General features: G+C 37.9%; 1 protein-coding gene across 2 annotated transcripts in view; it reads left to right on the forward strand.

Moving 5' to 3' along the window:
* ITGAV (integrin subunit alpha V) overlaps positions 1–15,341 on the forward strand; it is a 115,826-nt gene that overhangs the window by 14,724 nt on the left and 85,761 nt on the right. For both annotated transcript variants that reach the window (XM_037849112.1, XM_037849110.1), the window contains exon 3: positions 10,847–10,938. In XM_037849112.1, the coding sequence (XP_037705040.1) occupies positions 10,847–10,938 (92 nt within the window). The remainder of the gene's footprint in view (positions 1–10,846; positions 10,939–15,341) is intronic.

The following is a 15,341-nucleotide window of genomic DNA, read 5'->3' on the forward strand; positions in this document are numbered from 1 at the left end:
GCAGGGAGTGGTTAAGTATGTTTTCTGGAGGCTAACTGCTGGGGCCACACCCTCCTCTGCCATTTACTGGTCGCATGACTTTGTACCAGTTACTGTCATCTCCCTGGTACAGTGTCCTTATCTGTGAAAGTTAGAGAATAATCAAATCCTTTCCCTAGATATCAGTTAAACTGGATGATTATTTAATGTGTATGAGTTAAGACATATAAGACGCCTTGTGTGGGGACCAGCACATTGAAATGGCTCCACAAATGTAAGCTGCTTTATATTGTTATTGCTCCCTTCTTCCTTCTCAGGGACCTTCATGTGTCCCTTCATTCATCTCTAGATCCCTGCTAAGTCTTTTACTTAAATATTTTTTTTTTTTTTTTTTACTTTCAAACATGTTTAAATCATCCCAATCTGAAAACTAATCCCAGCAGCTTTTCCTTTGACATGTTTCATTCCTCCACCATTTTCTGTTCTTCTTTTCCTTCACATCCACAATTTCTGAAGGAGTGGTCTATATTGTGTATTTCTCCAGCACTTCCCATGCTTTACCATTTCAGTCTGACAGTTGCCCAACTCCAATTCAGCAGTGGCTCTGAGATCACCTGGCAGCCTAGTTGCCAAATCCAGTGGACACTTTGACTTTTTACCTTCTTGGATCTCTCTTCTGCAGTCTGCCCTCTTGACCTTTCCCTCCTCTTGGTCAACCTGAAACTGTCATCTCCCATTATTCCTCCTAACCTTGATACTCACATATCTCTTTGCTCTTCTTTCTTTACACATCCCATATTTGTTATACACCATGGTGTCATGTAAAGGAAATAGGTCTTGGAGTCAGACAGATTTGGGTCCAAATCCAGGCTCTGATATTTTCCCCAAAATTACCTTGGTAAAGTTACCCACGTTTCTACATTCTGTAAGACAATCATGGGTTGATCATGAAGAGTTTAAATTAGTTATGTTTTTGTAATTTGTATTTTTATTCTAGTAATGAATATATAACTTAAAAATTCCCCTTTTAATCATATTCAAATATATAATTCAGTGGTGTTAATTTTATTCACAATGTTGTGTTACTATCACCCATCATCCATTAGCAAAACTTTTCTGTCACTCCAAATAGAAACACTGTCCAGTTGAAGCATTAATTCCCCATTCCCTACCTCCACCCTACCTGCTGGTAATCTACATTCTAGTTTCTGACTCTATGAATTTGTTTATTCTAGTTATTTCACATCAGTGAGGACATACAATATTTGTCTTCTGTGTCTGGCTTATTTTATCAACAGGATGTCTTCAAGTTTAATCCAAGTAGCAACATTGTATAAGAACTTAATTTCTTTGTATCACTGAATAATATTCAATTGTATATGTATAGCACATTTTGTTCATTGGTTGATGGACACTTGAGTTGCTTCTATCTTTTGGCAATTGTGAATAATGCCCTGATTGGTAATTTGCATTTGGACTCAGAAAGACTAAATAAGTATCTGATGGGAATGCTGTAGCTTTGGGGTTCCCTGAATAAGGTGACTCTTGTAACTGGCACGTCCTTTGTGAGGACTCTGAAAGCTGTGACTATGGAGTTCTTACAAGAGATATCACTTCTGTAGCTCATGGGACTTTGAAGCCAGGTTGGTTCCTTTACAGCTACCAGACCTTGTTTCTTAATATCCGAGCTGTCACCTGGTCTGGGGGTGGGACAAAGAAAATAGCTTCTGGACAGTTATGTGTACTGCAAATTCATGTAAGGATTCCCGTCAAAGAGGCATGTCTGGCCTTGCTTTTGAAAGAGCAGTTGCTTTCTTGGATTTTTAAACCCCTTTATCCAGGGACTCCACACAATTTGTATAGTTTAACCATAATAACCTGAGTTATGTCTGCATAATAGCCAAAAATAGATTTCTTCCCCAAATTGACAAAATAATATGAAATTTGAAGCATTGTGGAATTAGTGAAAATGAAGAGGTCATTTTAGGGTCTGATTTGCTCATTTGTTTTAGATCAAGATGATTGATGTGTAGAAAACTCCAATTTAATCCATCTGAATGTGGACATAGAAAAAATTTAAGCAAAGATCAACATCTGATTGGTTTAAGGATTAATGACCTACATGTTTCATAAAACTGTTAGGTTGAGATGCAAACGAACATCAAGAGCATTCATATAGCAGGCTGGGAGGAATCTGTTTTGTCCACCTTTTTCTTCATTAGTTTCTTTTTGCTGTTGTAACATTTCTATAAATAAAGCCTTAAAACAATACAAATTACTGTCTTCAATTCTGGAGGTAAGAGGTCCAAAATGCATTCTTTTCAAGATTCTTAAGACCACCCACATTCCTTGGCTATTGGCCCCTTCCTCCGTCTTCAATGTTAGCAATGGCCTGTGAGTCTTTCTCATGCTGCATCACTATGACACTGACTCTCCTGCCTCCTTATAAGGACCTTTGTGATTACATTAGTCCCACCTGGATATTCCAGCATGCTCTTCCCAAATCAAGATCCTTAATTGCATCTGCAAAGTTCATTTTGCCATAAAAGGTAACATATTCACTGGTTCCAAGGATTAGGTTGTGAGCATCTTTTGGGGGTAGGGAGGGCATTATTCTGCCTGCCAGTGTCTTTTATATATGTTGTTAGTTTGACATTGGTTATACTGCAAGCTACTTTAGGTAACCTGTGTTCTAGTTCTAGAATGTTTATATAATTTGTCATTGTTTGCTCTCTCTTGGTCTTTTTCCTTTGGCAGCTGTGGGTGTGTGGAATGCTATTTAGACTTAGAAGATACAAGCACAGATTTAGGCTCTGATACTTAATAGATGTGAGCTTGGAAAAGTGGCTTAGTTTGCCAGTCTCAATTTTCCCTTTAGTCAAATAAGCATAATAATACCAACCCCTCAGAATAGTCCTTTAGATCAGATGAGATAGTCTAATATTGAAGCCATATTCCAATGAAGACAGAACTCTTTACATTGTGTCCATACTGGAATTGTAGGGAATAGTTATGGAAAAGGAAAGAAATAGAAATAATTATGGCTCTCTTAAATGAATAATACCCTGGTCCTTGAGGTCACATTGGTTTGCATTTTAACCTCTATAATGGTGCCCCTTGGGAAAATCTTCTCCTTGCAATGTGTTTTCTTTTTCTGGGTAAGCAGATAGTATGAACTGATCACTCTACCCATTTTTATCACTGTCTTTTCCAGGAAGATAGACTGCCAATCTGCACTGAGGGAAGAGAACATGTATCACTTGTTCCTGCAGAAATCTATTTGTTTAGAAATAGGGCTTGCCTGCATTATTGTTAAATATATCCCTTTAGAAAGGAGACGCTTCTGCCTTTTTATTCCAAATGCAGTGAATGGATGTCACCTCCTGCCGACAATGCCTGTCCTAGAGGTCAGAGTTCTGATTGCTGCCCCTCCCATCCACTACTACTAGCTGGAACAATTACCAGTTGTTCCCAGAATGGCTTGGTTTTAAGCTGTGGGCAAACCCTAGACATGCCAGTTCTCTGGTCAAGAAAATCTCTGTAGGAATAATTTCTGTACATTACTAGGCTTTCTATTTAATAGGGAATATACAACTTTTAGCTGCTCCCTGGTTTCTTTGCCATGTAATTTCCATCTCATTGCCATTAAAACCATCAGGCAGACTCTAAAACAGCCTCATAATTTTCTGTTTTCCAGAGTTGTGTATAGGTATTTCTACACTTGTGACAGTCCTGTAAATTAGAAAGTTAAAAACAAGAAAAATAGTTTCCCTTCCTTGTTGATTAGATATGTTTATAAATTTGTACTCCAGAAATATATTTTGAAAATGTTTCCTCGGATATCATCTGTCCTTCCTGTTACAGAATTATAGAAATGGGGAGCTGAGAGGCATCTTGGAAATCAGTGAATCGGATTCTTTTATTGCTAATTCACTAAAACCCATGCAGTTAGGCAGTATTTTAACACTTTAAGTGTTTTACTGAAACTAAACTCACAATATGAGCCTTTAAAATCATCCCATTTCTCTCCTACTTTGACCTGACTCATATCCATTCTTTTAAGATTTAATGCTAGCTTGGCTTTTTTTTTTTAAACCTTCAGTAAAGAGTTTTTGTTTTAAAATGAATGCTTTCAGGATTATTTCCTTCTCATCACAAGGAAATAAAGCAGTGAGTGTTTTCAGAAAGCCTGTATTCTTTTTGCTGGGCTCCAGCAGAACCTTTGGAATTTGCTGGTAGAAGGAGAGGGAGATTTTTGATTCTCTGTTCACTGTAATAGCAATAACTCAATAAAGAAATACCAATCCCAGTGAAATAATAGTCATTTTGTTTTCTTCTGGCTCTACTTTTGTGACTCTTATCATTTGCTCTTGGAAAACATTTGTATCATATTTTATGTAAAAGATGTTTCTGCATAGTTTTGTGCAAATAATACTTGCTCATGTTCATAGATTATGATTTCAGAACTGATTTTTATATTCATAAATGATTGATTTTCCAGTAGTCTGTGAATCCTAACACTTTGGGTAGAGGGTCCTTTTATCTCTTGTCATTTTATCAACATGATTATGTTTCTAGAGACATGTCTTGGTTTGTTAAAGCTGCTGAAATGCAGTATACCAGAAAATGGGTTGGCTTTTAACAAAGGGGATTTATTAAGTTACAAGTTACAATTCTAAGACTGAGAAAATGTCCAAATTAACACGAGGATAACTTCTCTGAAGAAAGGCTGCTGGGATCCTGGCTTCTCTGTCACATGGGAAGGCACGTGGCAACATTTGCCGGTCCTCCTCTCCTGGGTTCTGGTTTCAGTGGCTTTCTCTCTCAGCTCCTGTGGGCCTTTGCTTGTTTCTTCCAGGAGCATTTGTGTCTCAGCTTTTGGGCTTTTACTGTCTTTTATCCTCTCACAAAGGATTCCATTAAAGGATTAAGCCCCACCTTGAATGGGCAGAGTCACATCTCAATGTAAATAGCCTAATCTTTTAAAACATTTTACAAATAATGTAAATTCACTTATGAAAAAAATGAGACAAATCTGAGAGAGAAAAAGAAAATTAAAAACACCCAAATCCCACCACCCAGAGAAAACAAATGGCCATAGTATATATTTATGTATACATATGTGTAGGTCTGTGTGTGTGTGTGTGTGTGTGTGTGTGTATAAACACATGAAATTATAGTTTACTCAGTCATCACCTACTGTGTTGGTCATTTTGTTTTTATTTTTTACTATTATAACAATACTTTTGGACATGTTTATTAAGTCTTGGTTCTTATTTTTAATTTTTTTTTTAGGATCAATTTCTAAAAATGTAATTTACAAGTCAAAGGAATATATATTTTCAAGATTTCAGATATAGATAGGAAAATATTGACGAACCCCAGCTCCAACCAAACTTGATGTTCTTTCTTAGTGTGACATGTAAAAAATGTTTCTTGTTTTAATTTGCATTTCTGTGATTGCTGGTGAGGTTGTGTCTTTTCTCATATGCTTATTAGTTGTTTCTATTTTTTGTTTTGTATTATCTTTTCTTATTCTTGGTCTATGACTCTACTGAAGAACTTATTTCTCATTAATTTTGAAAGAGTTCATTATATACATATATTTCTGTTCAGTGTTGCAGCTACCTTTCTTCATGACATCTTTGCCATTATTTGGAAACAGCTTTGTTGAGATGTAATTTACATACCATAAAATCTGCCCACTTTAATTGTATAGTTCAGTGAATTTTAGCATATTTAGAGTTTGCAACCATGACCACAGTCTAATTTTAGGACATTTTGAACTTCATGCCCATTTAGTCTGTTACCTTACCTACCTCCAGTTTTAAGCAACCATGAATCTACTTTCTTTCTCTCTCTGTTTCTCCTTCTTGACATTTCATATAAATGGAAGTACACATTTTGTAGTCTTTTTGCGTCTGGGTTCTTTGACTGAGCATAAATGCTTTTGAGGTTCATCCATGTTGCAGCACATATCAGTACTAGGCTTCTTTTTAATGCTGAATACTGTTCCACTGAAAGGATAATTAAAAGGTTTATCCATTTACCAGTAGGTGCACATTTGGGTTGTTTCTACTTTCTGGCTATTATTCCGCTATTAACATTTATGTACATGTTTTTATGTGGACATATGTTTTCATTTCTCTTGGTTAGGTGCTTAGGAGTGGAATTTTGGGGTCATATGGTAACTTTACTTTTAGCTTTTAAGAAACAACTACACCATTTTTGCAAAGTGGCTGCAACATTTTACATTCCTACTAGCAAAATATGAGGGTTCCAGTTTCTCTACCTCTTCACCATTTATTTTTCATTAAAAATATTATTATTATATCCTAATGAGTGTTAAGTGGTACCTCATTGTGGTTTTGGTTTACATTTTCCTAATGACAGATGATGTTGAACATCTTTTCATGTGCTTGTTGACTATTTATATATCTTATTTGAGAAATGTCTATTCAAGACCTTTGCCTGTTTTTCAGTTGGGCTCTCTTTTTGTTGATGAGTTGTAAGAATTCTTTATATATTCTGGATACTAGAGATCTCCCACTTTTTAATTTATTGTGGTAACATATATAGAACATAATATTTCCCATTTTAACCACTTTCAAGTAAACAGTTTGGTGGTGTTAATTAACATACACAGTGTTATGCTACCATCACCACCATCCATTACTGGAACATTTCCATCACCCCGTACAGAAACTACGTGCCTAATTAAGCATTAACTCCTCATTACCCCCACCCCCACCCCTGGTAACCTACAGTCTTTTTTCTGTCTCAATTAATTTGCATATTCTAGTTATTTCATGTAAGTGAGATCATACAGTATTTGTCCTTTTGCATCAGACTTGCTTCATTCAATGTGATGTCTTCAGTGCTCATCCATGTTGTAAAATGTTTCAGAACATCATTCCTTTTTATGGCTGATTAATATTTCATTGTGTGTATATACTACATTTTGTTTATCCATTTGTCCATTAATGAGCACTTGGGTTACTCCCACCTTTTGGCTGTTGTGAATAATACTGCTATTAATATGGATATACAGAGGTCTGTTTGAGTCCCTGTTGTCTCTTCTTTTGGATGTGTGCCTAGCAGTGGAATTGCTGGGTCATATGGTAAGTTAATATTTAACTTCTTGAGCCACCAAGTCATTTTCCACAATGATTGTACCATTTTACATTCCCACCAACAATGCAGGAGAGTTCCTGTTTTCCACATCCTTGCCAACACTTGTTATTTTCCACTGTTTTAATGGTAGTCATTCTAGGAGGCGTGAGGTGGTATCTCGTTGTGGTTTTGATTTGCATTTCCCTAATAAATAATAATATTGGGCATCTTTTCATATGTTTATTGGCTATTTGTATATCTTGTTTGAAGGAAAGTCTTTCACATCCTTTGCTGATTTTAAAATTGGGTTATTTGGTTTTTTATTATTGAGTTGTAAGACTTTTTAAAATGTATTCTGGATATAAATCTCTTTTAGAATATATGACTTGCAAATATTTTCTCCCATTCTGAAGGTTGTCATTTTGCTTTATTTATTGTTGTTTTTTTGAATGACAAAAGTTTTAAATTTTGGTTTAATCTCAAAGAAATAGGTGCCCAACCCAAGATCATGGAAGGTTACTCATATGTTTTCTTCTAAGAGTTTTATAGTGTGAGATTTTACATTTAGCTCTTGCAAGTCGCCATTGATTTTAATATTCAGCAAGATTTCGGTGATGTTAATAGGAACATTTGCAGCTATGAATCAATGAAATGTGCTATTTTGCCATGGCCTTAAGTTACAAATGACAACATAACAGCAGCTGTCTGACCACCCCCTTCATCATTTTCTCTCACATCACCCTGTTTTATTTTTTATAACATTTATGACTATCTGAAATTATCGTAAATAATTATTTAGTTATTATTTCTCCCTTTTAAAGCAGGGAGAAAGCTATGTATTTCTAGTATTTAGATTGTGCCGGTTTGAATATATTGTGTCCCCCAAACACCATTATCTTTGATGTAATATTGTGTGGGCAGATGTTATCAGTGTTGATTAGATTGGAATTCTTTGAGTGTTTCTGTGGAGATGTGCCCCGCCCAACTGTGGGTGATGACTCTAATTGGATAATTTCCATGGAGTGTTGGCCCACCCATTGGGTGGGCCTTGATCAGTGGAGCTATATAAATAAATGAGCTGATGGACAGAGGGAACTCAGTGCAGCTGTGAGTGATGTTTTGGAGAGGAGCTACAGCCAAGAGGGACACTTTGAAGAAAGCACAGGAGCTGCAGATGAGAAAGCAGACTCTTTCTCCAGAGAAGCTGAGAGAAGACAAATATCCCAAGTGCAACTAAGAGTGACATTTTTGAGGAACTGCAGCCTAGAGAGGAACGTCCTGGGAGAAAGCCATTTTGAAACCGGAACTTTGGAGCAGGCACCAGCCACGTGCCCTCCCAGCTAACAGAGGTTTTCCGGACACCATTGGCCATCCTCCAGTGAAGTTACCTGATTGCTGATGTGTTACCTTGGACACTTCATGGCCTTAAGACTGTAACTGTGTAACCAAATCAACCCCCCTTTTATAAAAGCCAATCCGTCTCTGGTGTTTTGCATTCTGGCAGCATTAGAAACTAGAATACAGATGTAGGAGGTTTCTGTGATTTTCTTTTTTTAATGATCAAAGAGATTTCTTCCTCAGACCTGCCAATTTTCGTATCAGAAAGTAAGCTATATTGGGGAAATTTTTCTTTCAAGCATATTTGCAATTGTGATTGAGCAAAGTGTGGAGTTTGAGGTAGAAAGCTGCTTAAAGAAGGCTGTAATATTCTATTTTAATCAAGGAGAAATATGAGGTGGCATGTTTTAAAGCCACCTTTTTTTTTAGCAAAAAAATAGGTTCTCCAAGGACCTTATTAATAAAGCATTTCATTATTTATAAAAGTTATATAATAATGAATGGGAATCACATGACTGAAGACACATTTAATTGCTAAACAGAAGTTTAGTGCTTTACTTTTGTAATGTTTTGGCACTCTTCATGACTTTAGCTTTTTCAAGAAAGGTGACATAATCTTGTTATGCCAAAAGATATCCTTTAGGTATGAAAAGAACTAAAATAAAATATAATTTAGGGTGACAGGTAACTTTTCATAAAAATAAACATCCCTAATAACTCTCCAGCACTTTGAATATGGAAATGCTTGACAGTGCCTTTTAAAACACTTAGAGGAAATGAGTAGTTGACTGTTAGATAAGGGGGCAGAATCTAAAGCTGACAATCTGCCCAATTTACTGCTGTCCTCAAGCATTCTGCAGAATCTTTTGAAATGCAAATGACAAACTTCAAAAGCTGGTGAAAACGAACATTAAATTTTCAAGTCCCCAGTGATTTTCTTGCCAATTACCCTAATTTGTCTAGCAACATTTTCTTTTTAATGTAGTTTTGATAGTGATAGTACAGAGCTTTATGTTAATTTATAAATTACAGAGCGAGTCTCATTTTTCATTTCAGGTGGAATACTGCTTTTCCCGTTCATTTCTTTGGGAGATCAAATCTAATCTTCATGTTGTTTCTCAGAACTATTGATAGAAGTCTTTGTTCATTCTTGACCGTTGCTGAGGAAGCATCTCCTCCATCACTGAGATATCTTAGTTGTCTGTGTCCTATTTCCTTTGCCACAGTAGTGGCATAGCCCACGCAGCCTGTAGACTTCCAGCATTACGCAAAATGTTGACTTCAGGGCTGTGACTCAAAATGTTTACTTCATTCATGTGCCCAGGAATAGCTGCCAATTTCAGCCAGGTCATGAATGAACTTTTTGTCAGTTTGTTTGGTAGAATAGACTTACCTTTTCTTTTTCGTACCCGCCCTGTATTCACCCTTTCTACGTGTGAAACTTTTGCCTGATGTTGGATCAAGTATTTAAAACTTGTTCTCTAGAAAAAAGTTTTGATTGGTAAATTAGAGCTTCCTATTGAGTTTACTTCTTGAAGAAATGGTAATTTGAAGTTATAACTTTGTTGAAGCTTAAAGCAATCAAGACAGTGGATGATATTTTTTGAAGATTGTTGACTAAGTTTTGGGTGCCAATGTATGCCAATGAATGATATTCAACTATAGGTGGCTTCCTTCGAGAGTGTGATTGAAAACACATTTAATCAAATGATGCTGTTGCTTTGGGGCATATCCAAGTGTTTAGCAAAGCTCCAGGTTTTTCAAATTTATATTTTTATGAAAAGAGCCCGATTTCCTCATTGTTTTCTACTTTTGACAGTGCTCCTTCATTTTTGTTAAATACCATTGGTAAAAAGCTTGCCATATGGAAAGAACTTTGGATTTTTGCGTTCCACCAGTACTTGAAAATAAAACCAAATAGATATGTAAAATTTGTTTTTATTTTCTTTGACATTTTCTAGCTTAAGCTAGACCTGATGCCTGTAAAGACAGATATCTATAATCATTATGGAAGGGAATGTTTTCTGTACTTTCTTTTAATAGGAAATAGAACATGGTAGTGATGAGAAACATATACTACCTCATGAAGCACAGCAGCAGCCTATGCCACCAAATACAATTGCTAAGGAAAATACATTTGTTGAGAAAAAAAAAGTTTATGAAGACAGTTTTTCATAGTAGTACGAAGGGAATTGGATAATAGTTTTAGAAGAGGAGACTCTTCAAATTTACAGGAATAGAATTGACAAAAAATTGCTTCGCATATAAGGTATATATGATAAATGCTCAATATAATTTTTTAATGTAATATTTGATTAATCAAATGCATACTATTTTTAAACCTGGCTGATAGAAATAAACTCTGTATACTAAGTAATATGTTTTGTTTCTCACCCCTTACAATTTTCTTTTTTAGGTAATAGAGATTATGCCAAGGATGATCCGTTGGAGTTTAAGTCCCACCAGTGGTTTGGAGCATCTGTGAGGTCAAAACAGGATAAAATTTTGGTAAGTCTTTTGGATATTTACTCATAGGTGTGTTTAGTTAATTTATGTGGAGATACTGTAAGTTTTGTGTTCTAAAGCTGATAGTAAAATTCAGTATGCCCAAGGGTGCACAGTATAAAGAAATATGTTAGTTATAATCAAAAGCCACACCATGTAAGTATTCCACCACTTGTGCCCTGAAGGACTTGATTACTGCTCCTTCCCACCTTCATTCCTACATTGTCAGTTTTTCCTGCCCTACGAGATAGTTTCCTTCAGTATGTCGAAGTTCCCAGGCTCAGGAATAGTATGCCTATGATTAATCAAATACTTTAGTACCCCCCCTTTCAACAAAGTACAATAACTAGTCTTCCCTTTACCTCATCTTTTCCCCTGTTATTGCCCCATTCTTTTGTTCCCCTTCTCAGAAATACTTTTTGAAAGGGTTTTCTACTGTAACCATCACCACGTTTTTACTTCGTATTCTTTCCTCTTTAACTGCTCTGGGCAGGCTTAGATACACAGGTTCAAGGTCACCATTGACTTTCAGGTTGCTAAATCCATTGGTACTTACTCTTATCTTTTTTAATCTCAGTGCATTTCAGCAAGGTTTGTTGAGCATTCCTTTTTGAAATTCTTTCTTCCCTTGGCTTCTGGGACATATACTATCTTGGTTTTTCTCCCATCTTGTTGGCTGTTCTTTGCTGTTTCCTATAATGGCATCCCCTTGTGCTCCATTTCTTAAAGTTGGGGCATCTAAGAGTCCTGTCCTGGTGGGCCTCCTTACCAGCTCTAATGACACATTTATCCTTTCCCATGGCTTTAAATACAATCTTTATGTCGTTATTCTTCATACACACACACACACACACGTGTGTATGTTAATTCTCTCTGTATTTTTAAAGTCACATTTCCAAACTCTCACTTATGTGACATTGCCATTTGAATATCCAATAGATTACTCAAAGTGAACATGGCCAAAATAAGACTTGTTACCATCCATCAAAAAAGCAAAAGTACCAAAAACTGTGTCTATACATATCTTCTTCACCTTATTAAGAGACACAATTTTCCAGTCTCCACCAGTGAGCCCTGCAAATTCTGCCCCCAAAATATATCCCACATCCATCAATAAATGATCTCCACTACTTCTCCCCTGCCCTGCGCCATGCCACCATCTTTACTCACCTGGGCAATGCAATGCCTCTTCTGATCTCTGCTTTCTCTCTTGACCCAACTACAATCCATTTTCATGGAAAGAAACAAGTCAGCCATTGCATTCCAGCTTCTTTATTAAAACAGTCAAGTGTTTGGCATTACTCGCAGAATATAAATCACATCTTGGGAGAATTGTGGGAAGATGGTGGAGTAGGGAGCTCCAGGACTCAGACGTTCCACCAAAACAACTATTAAACAGGCAAGGTCTATCTGTAACAAACGTTTTGAAACTCCAGAGGGCAAAAGAACACTACAGCATCCAGGGTGGAAGAGGTTGATAAATTACGGTAAAGAATAGTAACTTGCCCTCCCTGCACGGCAGCTACTGGCATTCATCCCTCACTCTCCTGGAAAGCTGCCATGGGGAATAGTCACTTGCTAGCTTGCTAGTGACAGAAAAAGACATAAAAATCCTCTTCTCGAAGACCGTGGGTGGGCAAGGCTGAGCACTGATCATAGTTCTTGATTAGCGACTTCAGATTACAGGGGGCCTGGCTCTGAGAGCTGCCATTGTTTTCAACCTGCCCTGGACGAGGGTAGCAGCAGCCATTGTTTCAACCAGCCCAGACAAAGTTGGCAGCACCACTGTTTTAAACTGCCCCCAATGGGGCAGCAGTGGAGACTTAAAGACCACCCTGCACTTCCTTACAGCTGCAGAGTACAGTTAGATAAAGGGCTGCATTAGCTGGGCAGGTTAAGAAAGCTCAGCTTGGGGAGCAGTGCAGAAAACTCTTGGCACCCTTCCTGATCCCCTCCTCAAGTCACCGTGGGGCCAGTCTGCACCCCTTTGTGGGTCCCTTGCCCTGTTTTGGCTGGGAAAGACTGATTAGGGAAACTCCTCTCTGGTATGCCCCTCCTTCCAGAATTTGCCTTTCAGGCAAAAGCAGCTTGGGACAACCAAAGGAGTTTCAGAAACTATAGAGGCATGAAGTCTGGGGCAAAGGCTTGCCGGCTTCAAACATCCAGGAGAAGGAGATCTGTCTTCTGGGAAATGGGACAAACTCCTGTAAACAGGGGAACTCCAAAACAACTAAGAAGCGAAAGCCCAGGACAAGACAGAGGCCCAGAAAAACAGGGAAAACCCCACACACTGCATTCGCCTTGGGCAGACCTTCCTGATAGGAGAGCTGAGGCTCAGGAAAATCTCTGTCTTATCACCAGCTGGTTACAAAACCAAGATATTGACATCCCAGAGAGTAAATCCCAGAGTTAACATTTTAAAATGTTAAAATGTACAGTGTGCAATAAGAGTAGAAGACAAACAAAGAAACAGGAAATGATGGATCATCCAAAGGAAGAGGATAAAGATCCAGAAAACACCAATGAAGAAGACGAGAATGTGGACATACCAAACAAAGCCTTTAATAAAATATCCTAAAAATGCTCAAGGAGTTGAAGGAAAGTGCAGAGAAAGAACCCAAGGATATCAGGAAAACAGTGAATGAGCATTATGAGAGTCTTAGTAGAGATATAGAAATTTTGAAAAGGAACCAAAGAGAAGTACTGGATTTGAAGACCACAATGAAGACAAGACACTTGAAATGAATCAGGCTGAGGATCAGAAAGAAAAAAGAATTATAAAAAGTGAAAATAGCATAAGACACCTCTGGGACACCATCAGGTATACTGATATACACATTATGGGAGTCCCAGAAGGAAAAGAAAGAGAGAAAGGGGCAGAAGGAAGAGTCAAAGATGTAATGACAGAGAATTCACAAACTTAGCAAAAGATATTGAAATGCACATCCATAAAGCCCAGAGAACACTAAACAGGGTAAACATGAAAAATATATCCCATCTGTGCCAGTTTGAGTGTATTGTGTCCCCCAAATGCCATTATCTTTGTAGTCTTGTGTGGGGCAGAAGTTTTGGTGCTGGTTGGATTTGCTTGGAATGTGCCCCACCCAGCTGTGGGAGATGATTCTGATGAGATGTTCCCATGGAGGCGTGGCCCCGCCCATTTGGGGTGGGCCTTGATTGGTGAGCTATATAAATGAGCTGACTCAAAGAGAAAAAAGAGAGTGCAGCTGGGAGTGATGTTTTGAAGAGGAGCAAGCTTGCTAGAGAGGAACGTCCTGGGAGAAAGCCGTTTTGAGGCCGGAGCTTTGGAGCAGACGCCAGCTGCCTTCCTAGCTAACAGAGGTTTTCCGGAGGCCATTGGCCATCCTCCGGTGAGGGTACCCGATTGCTGATGTGTTACCTTGGACGCTTTGTGGCCTTAAGACTGTAACTGTGTAGTGAAATAAACCCCCGTTTTATAACTAGGACACCATCATATATTGATCACACTATCAAATGCAAAGGACAAGGAAAGAGCTCTGAAAGCTGCAAGAGAAAAACAATTTGTTATGTGCAAGGGAGTCCCAATTAGACTGAGTGCCAGTTTCTCATCAGAAACCATGAAGCCAAGAAGGCAGTGGGTTAAAAAAACTGCTGGAAGAAAAAACTACTGCCAACCAGGAATTTTATATCTGTCAACTTTCTTTCAGAAATTAGGGGGAAATAAAGATATTCCCAGATAAACAAAAGCTGAGGGAGTTCTTCACCACTAGACCTACCCAATAAGCAGTGCTAAAGGGAGTTCTTCAGACTGATAGGAAAGGAACTAGACAGTGGTTCAAAGCAGCATAAAGAAGTAAAGACCTGTGGTATAGGTAACCTTTGTGTAATTATATATGCCAGTAATATTGTATTGTTTGGTATGTAACTCCACTTGTTACTTCCCACAGGTGCTAAAATGCAGATGCAAAAAAGTAATGATAAATCTATGGTTTTGGACATACAGTATACAAAGATATATGTGGTAACAAGTACAAAAAGAAAGATAGAGGATGGAGGGTGTGCCAGTTTGAATGAATTATGTCCCCCATAATGCCATTATCTTTGATGCAATCTTATTAGTGTTGATTAGATTGTAATTCTTTGATTGTTTCCATGGAGATGCGACCCATCCAACTGTAGGTGGTAACTCTGATTAGATAATTTCCACGGAGGTGTGGCTCTGCCCATTCAGCATGGGTCTTGAGTAGTTCACTGGAGCCCTGTGAAAGCTCACGCAGAAGGAGTGAGCTTGCTACAGCCAAGAGGGACACTTTGAAGAATGCACAGGAGCTGAGAGAGGAGCTGCAGATGAGAGACAGTTTGAAGACAGCTGTAGAGAGCAGACTTTTGCTCCAGTGAAGCTAAGAGAGGACAAACGCCCCAAG

This window comes from Choloepus didactylus, chromosome 9, assembly GCF_015220235.1.
Source record: "Choloepus didactylus isolate mChoDid1 chromosome 9, mChoDid1.pri, whole genome shotgun sequence".
Taxonomy (NCBI): Eukaryota; Metazoa; Chordata; class Mammalia; order Pilosa; family Megalonychidae; genus Choloepus; species Choloepus didactylus.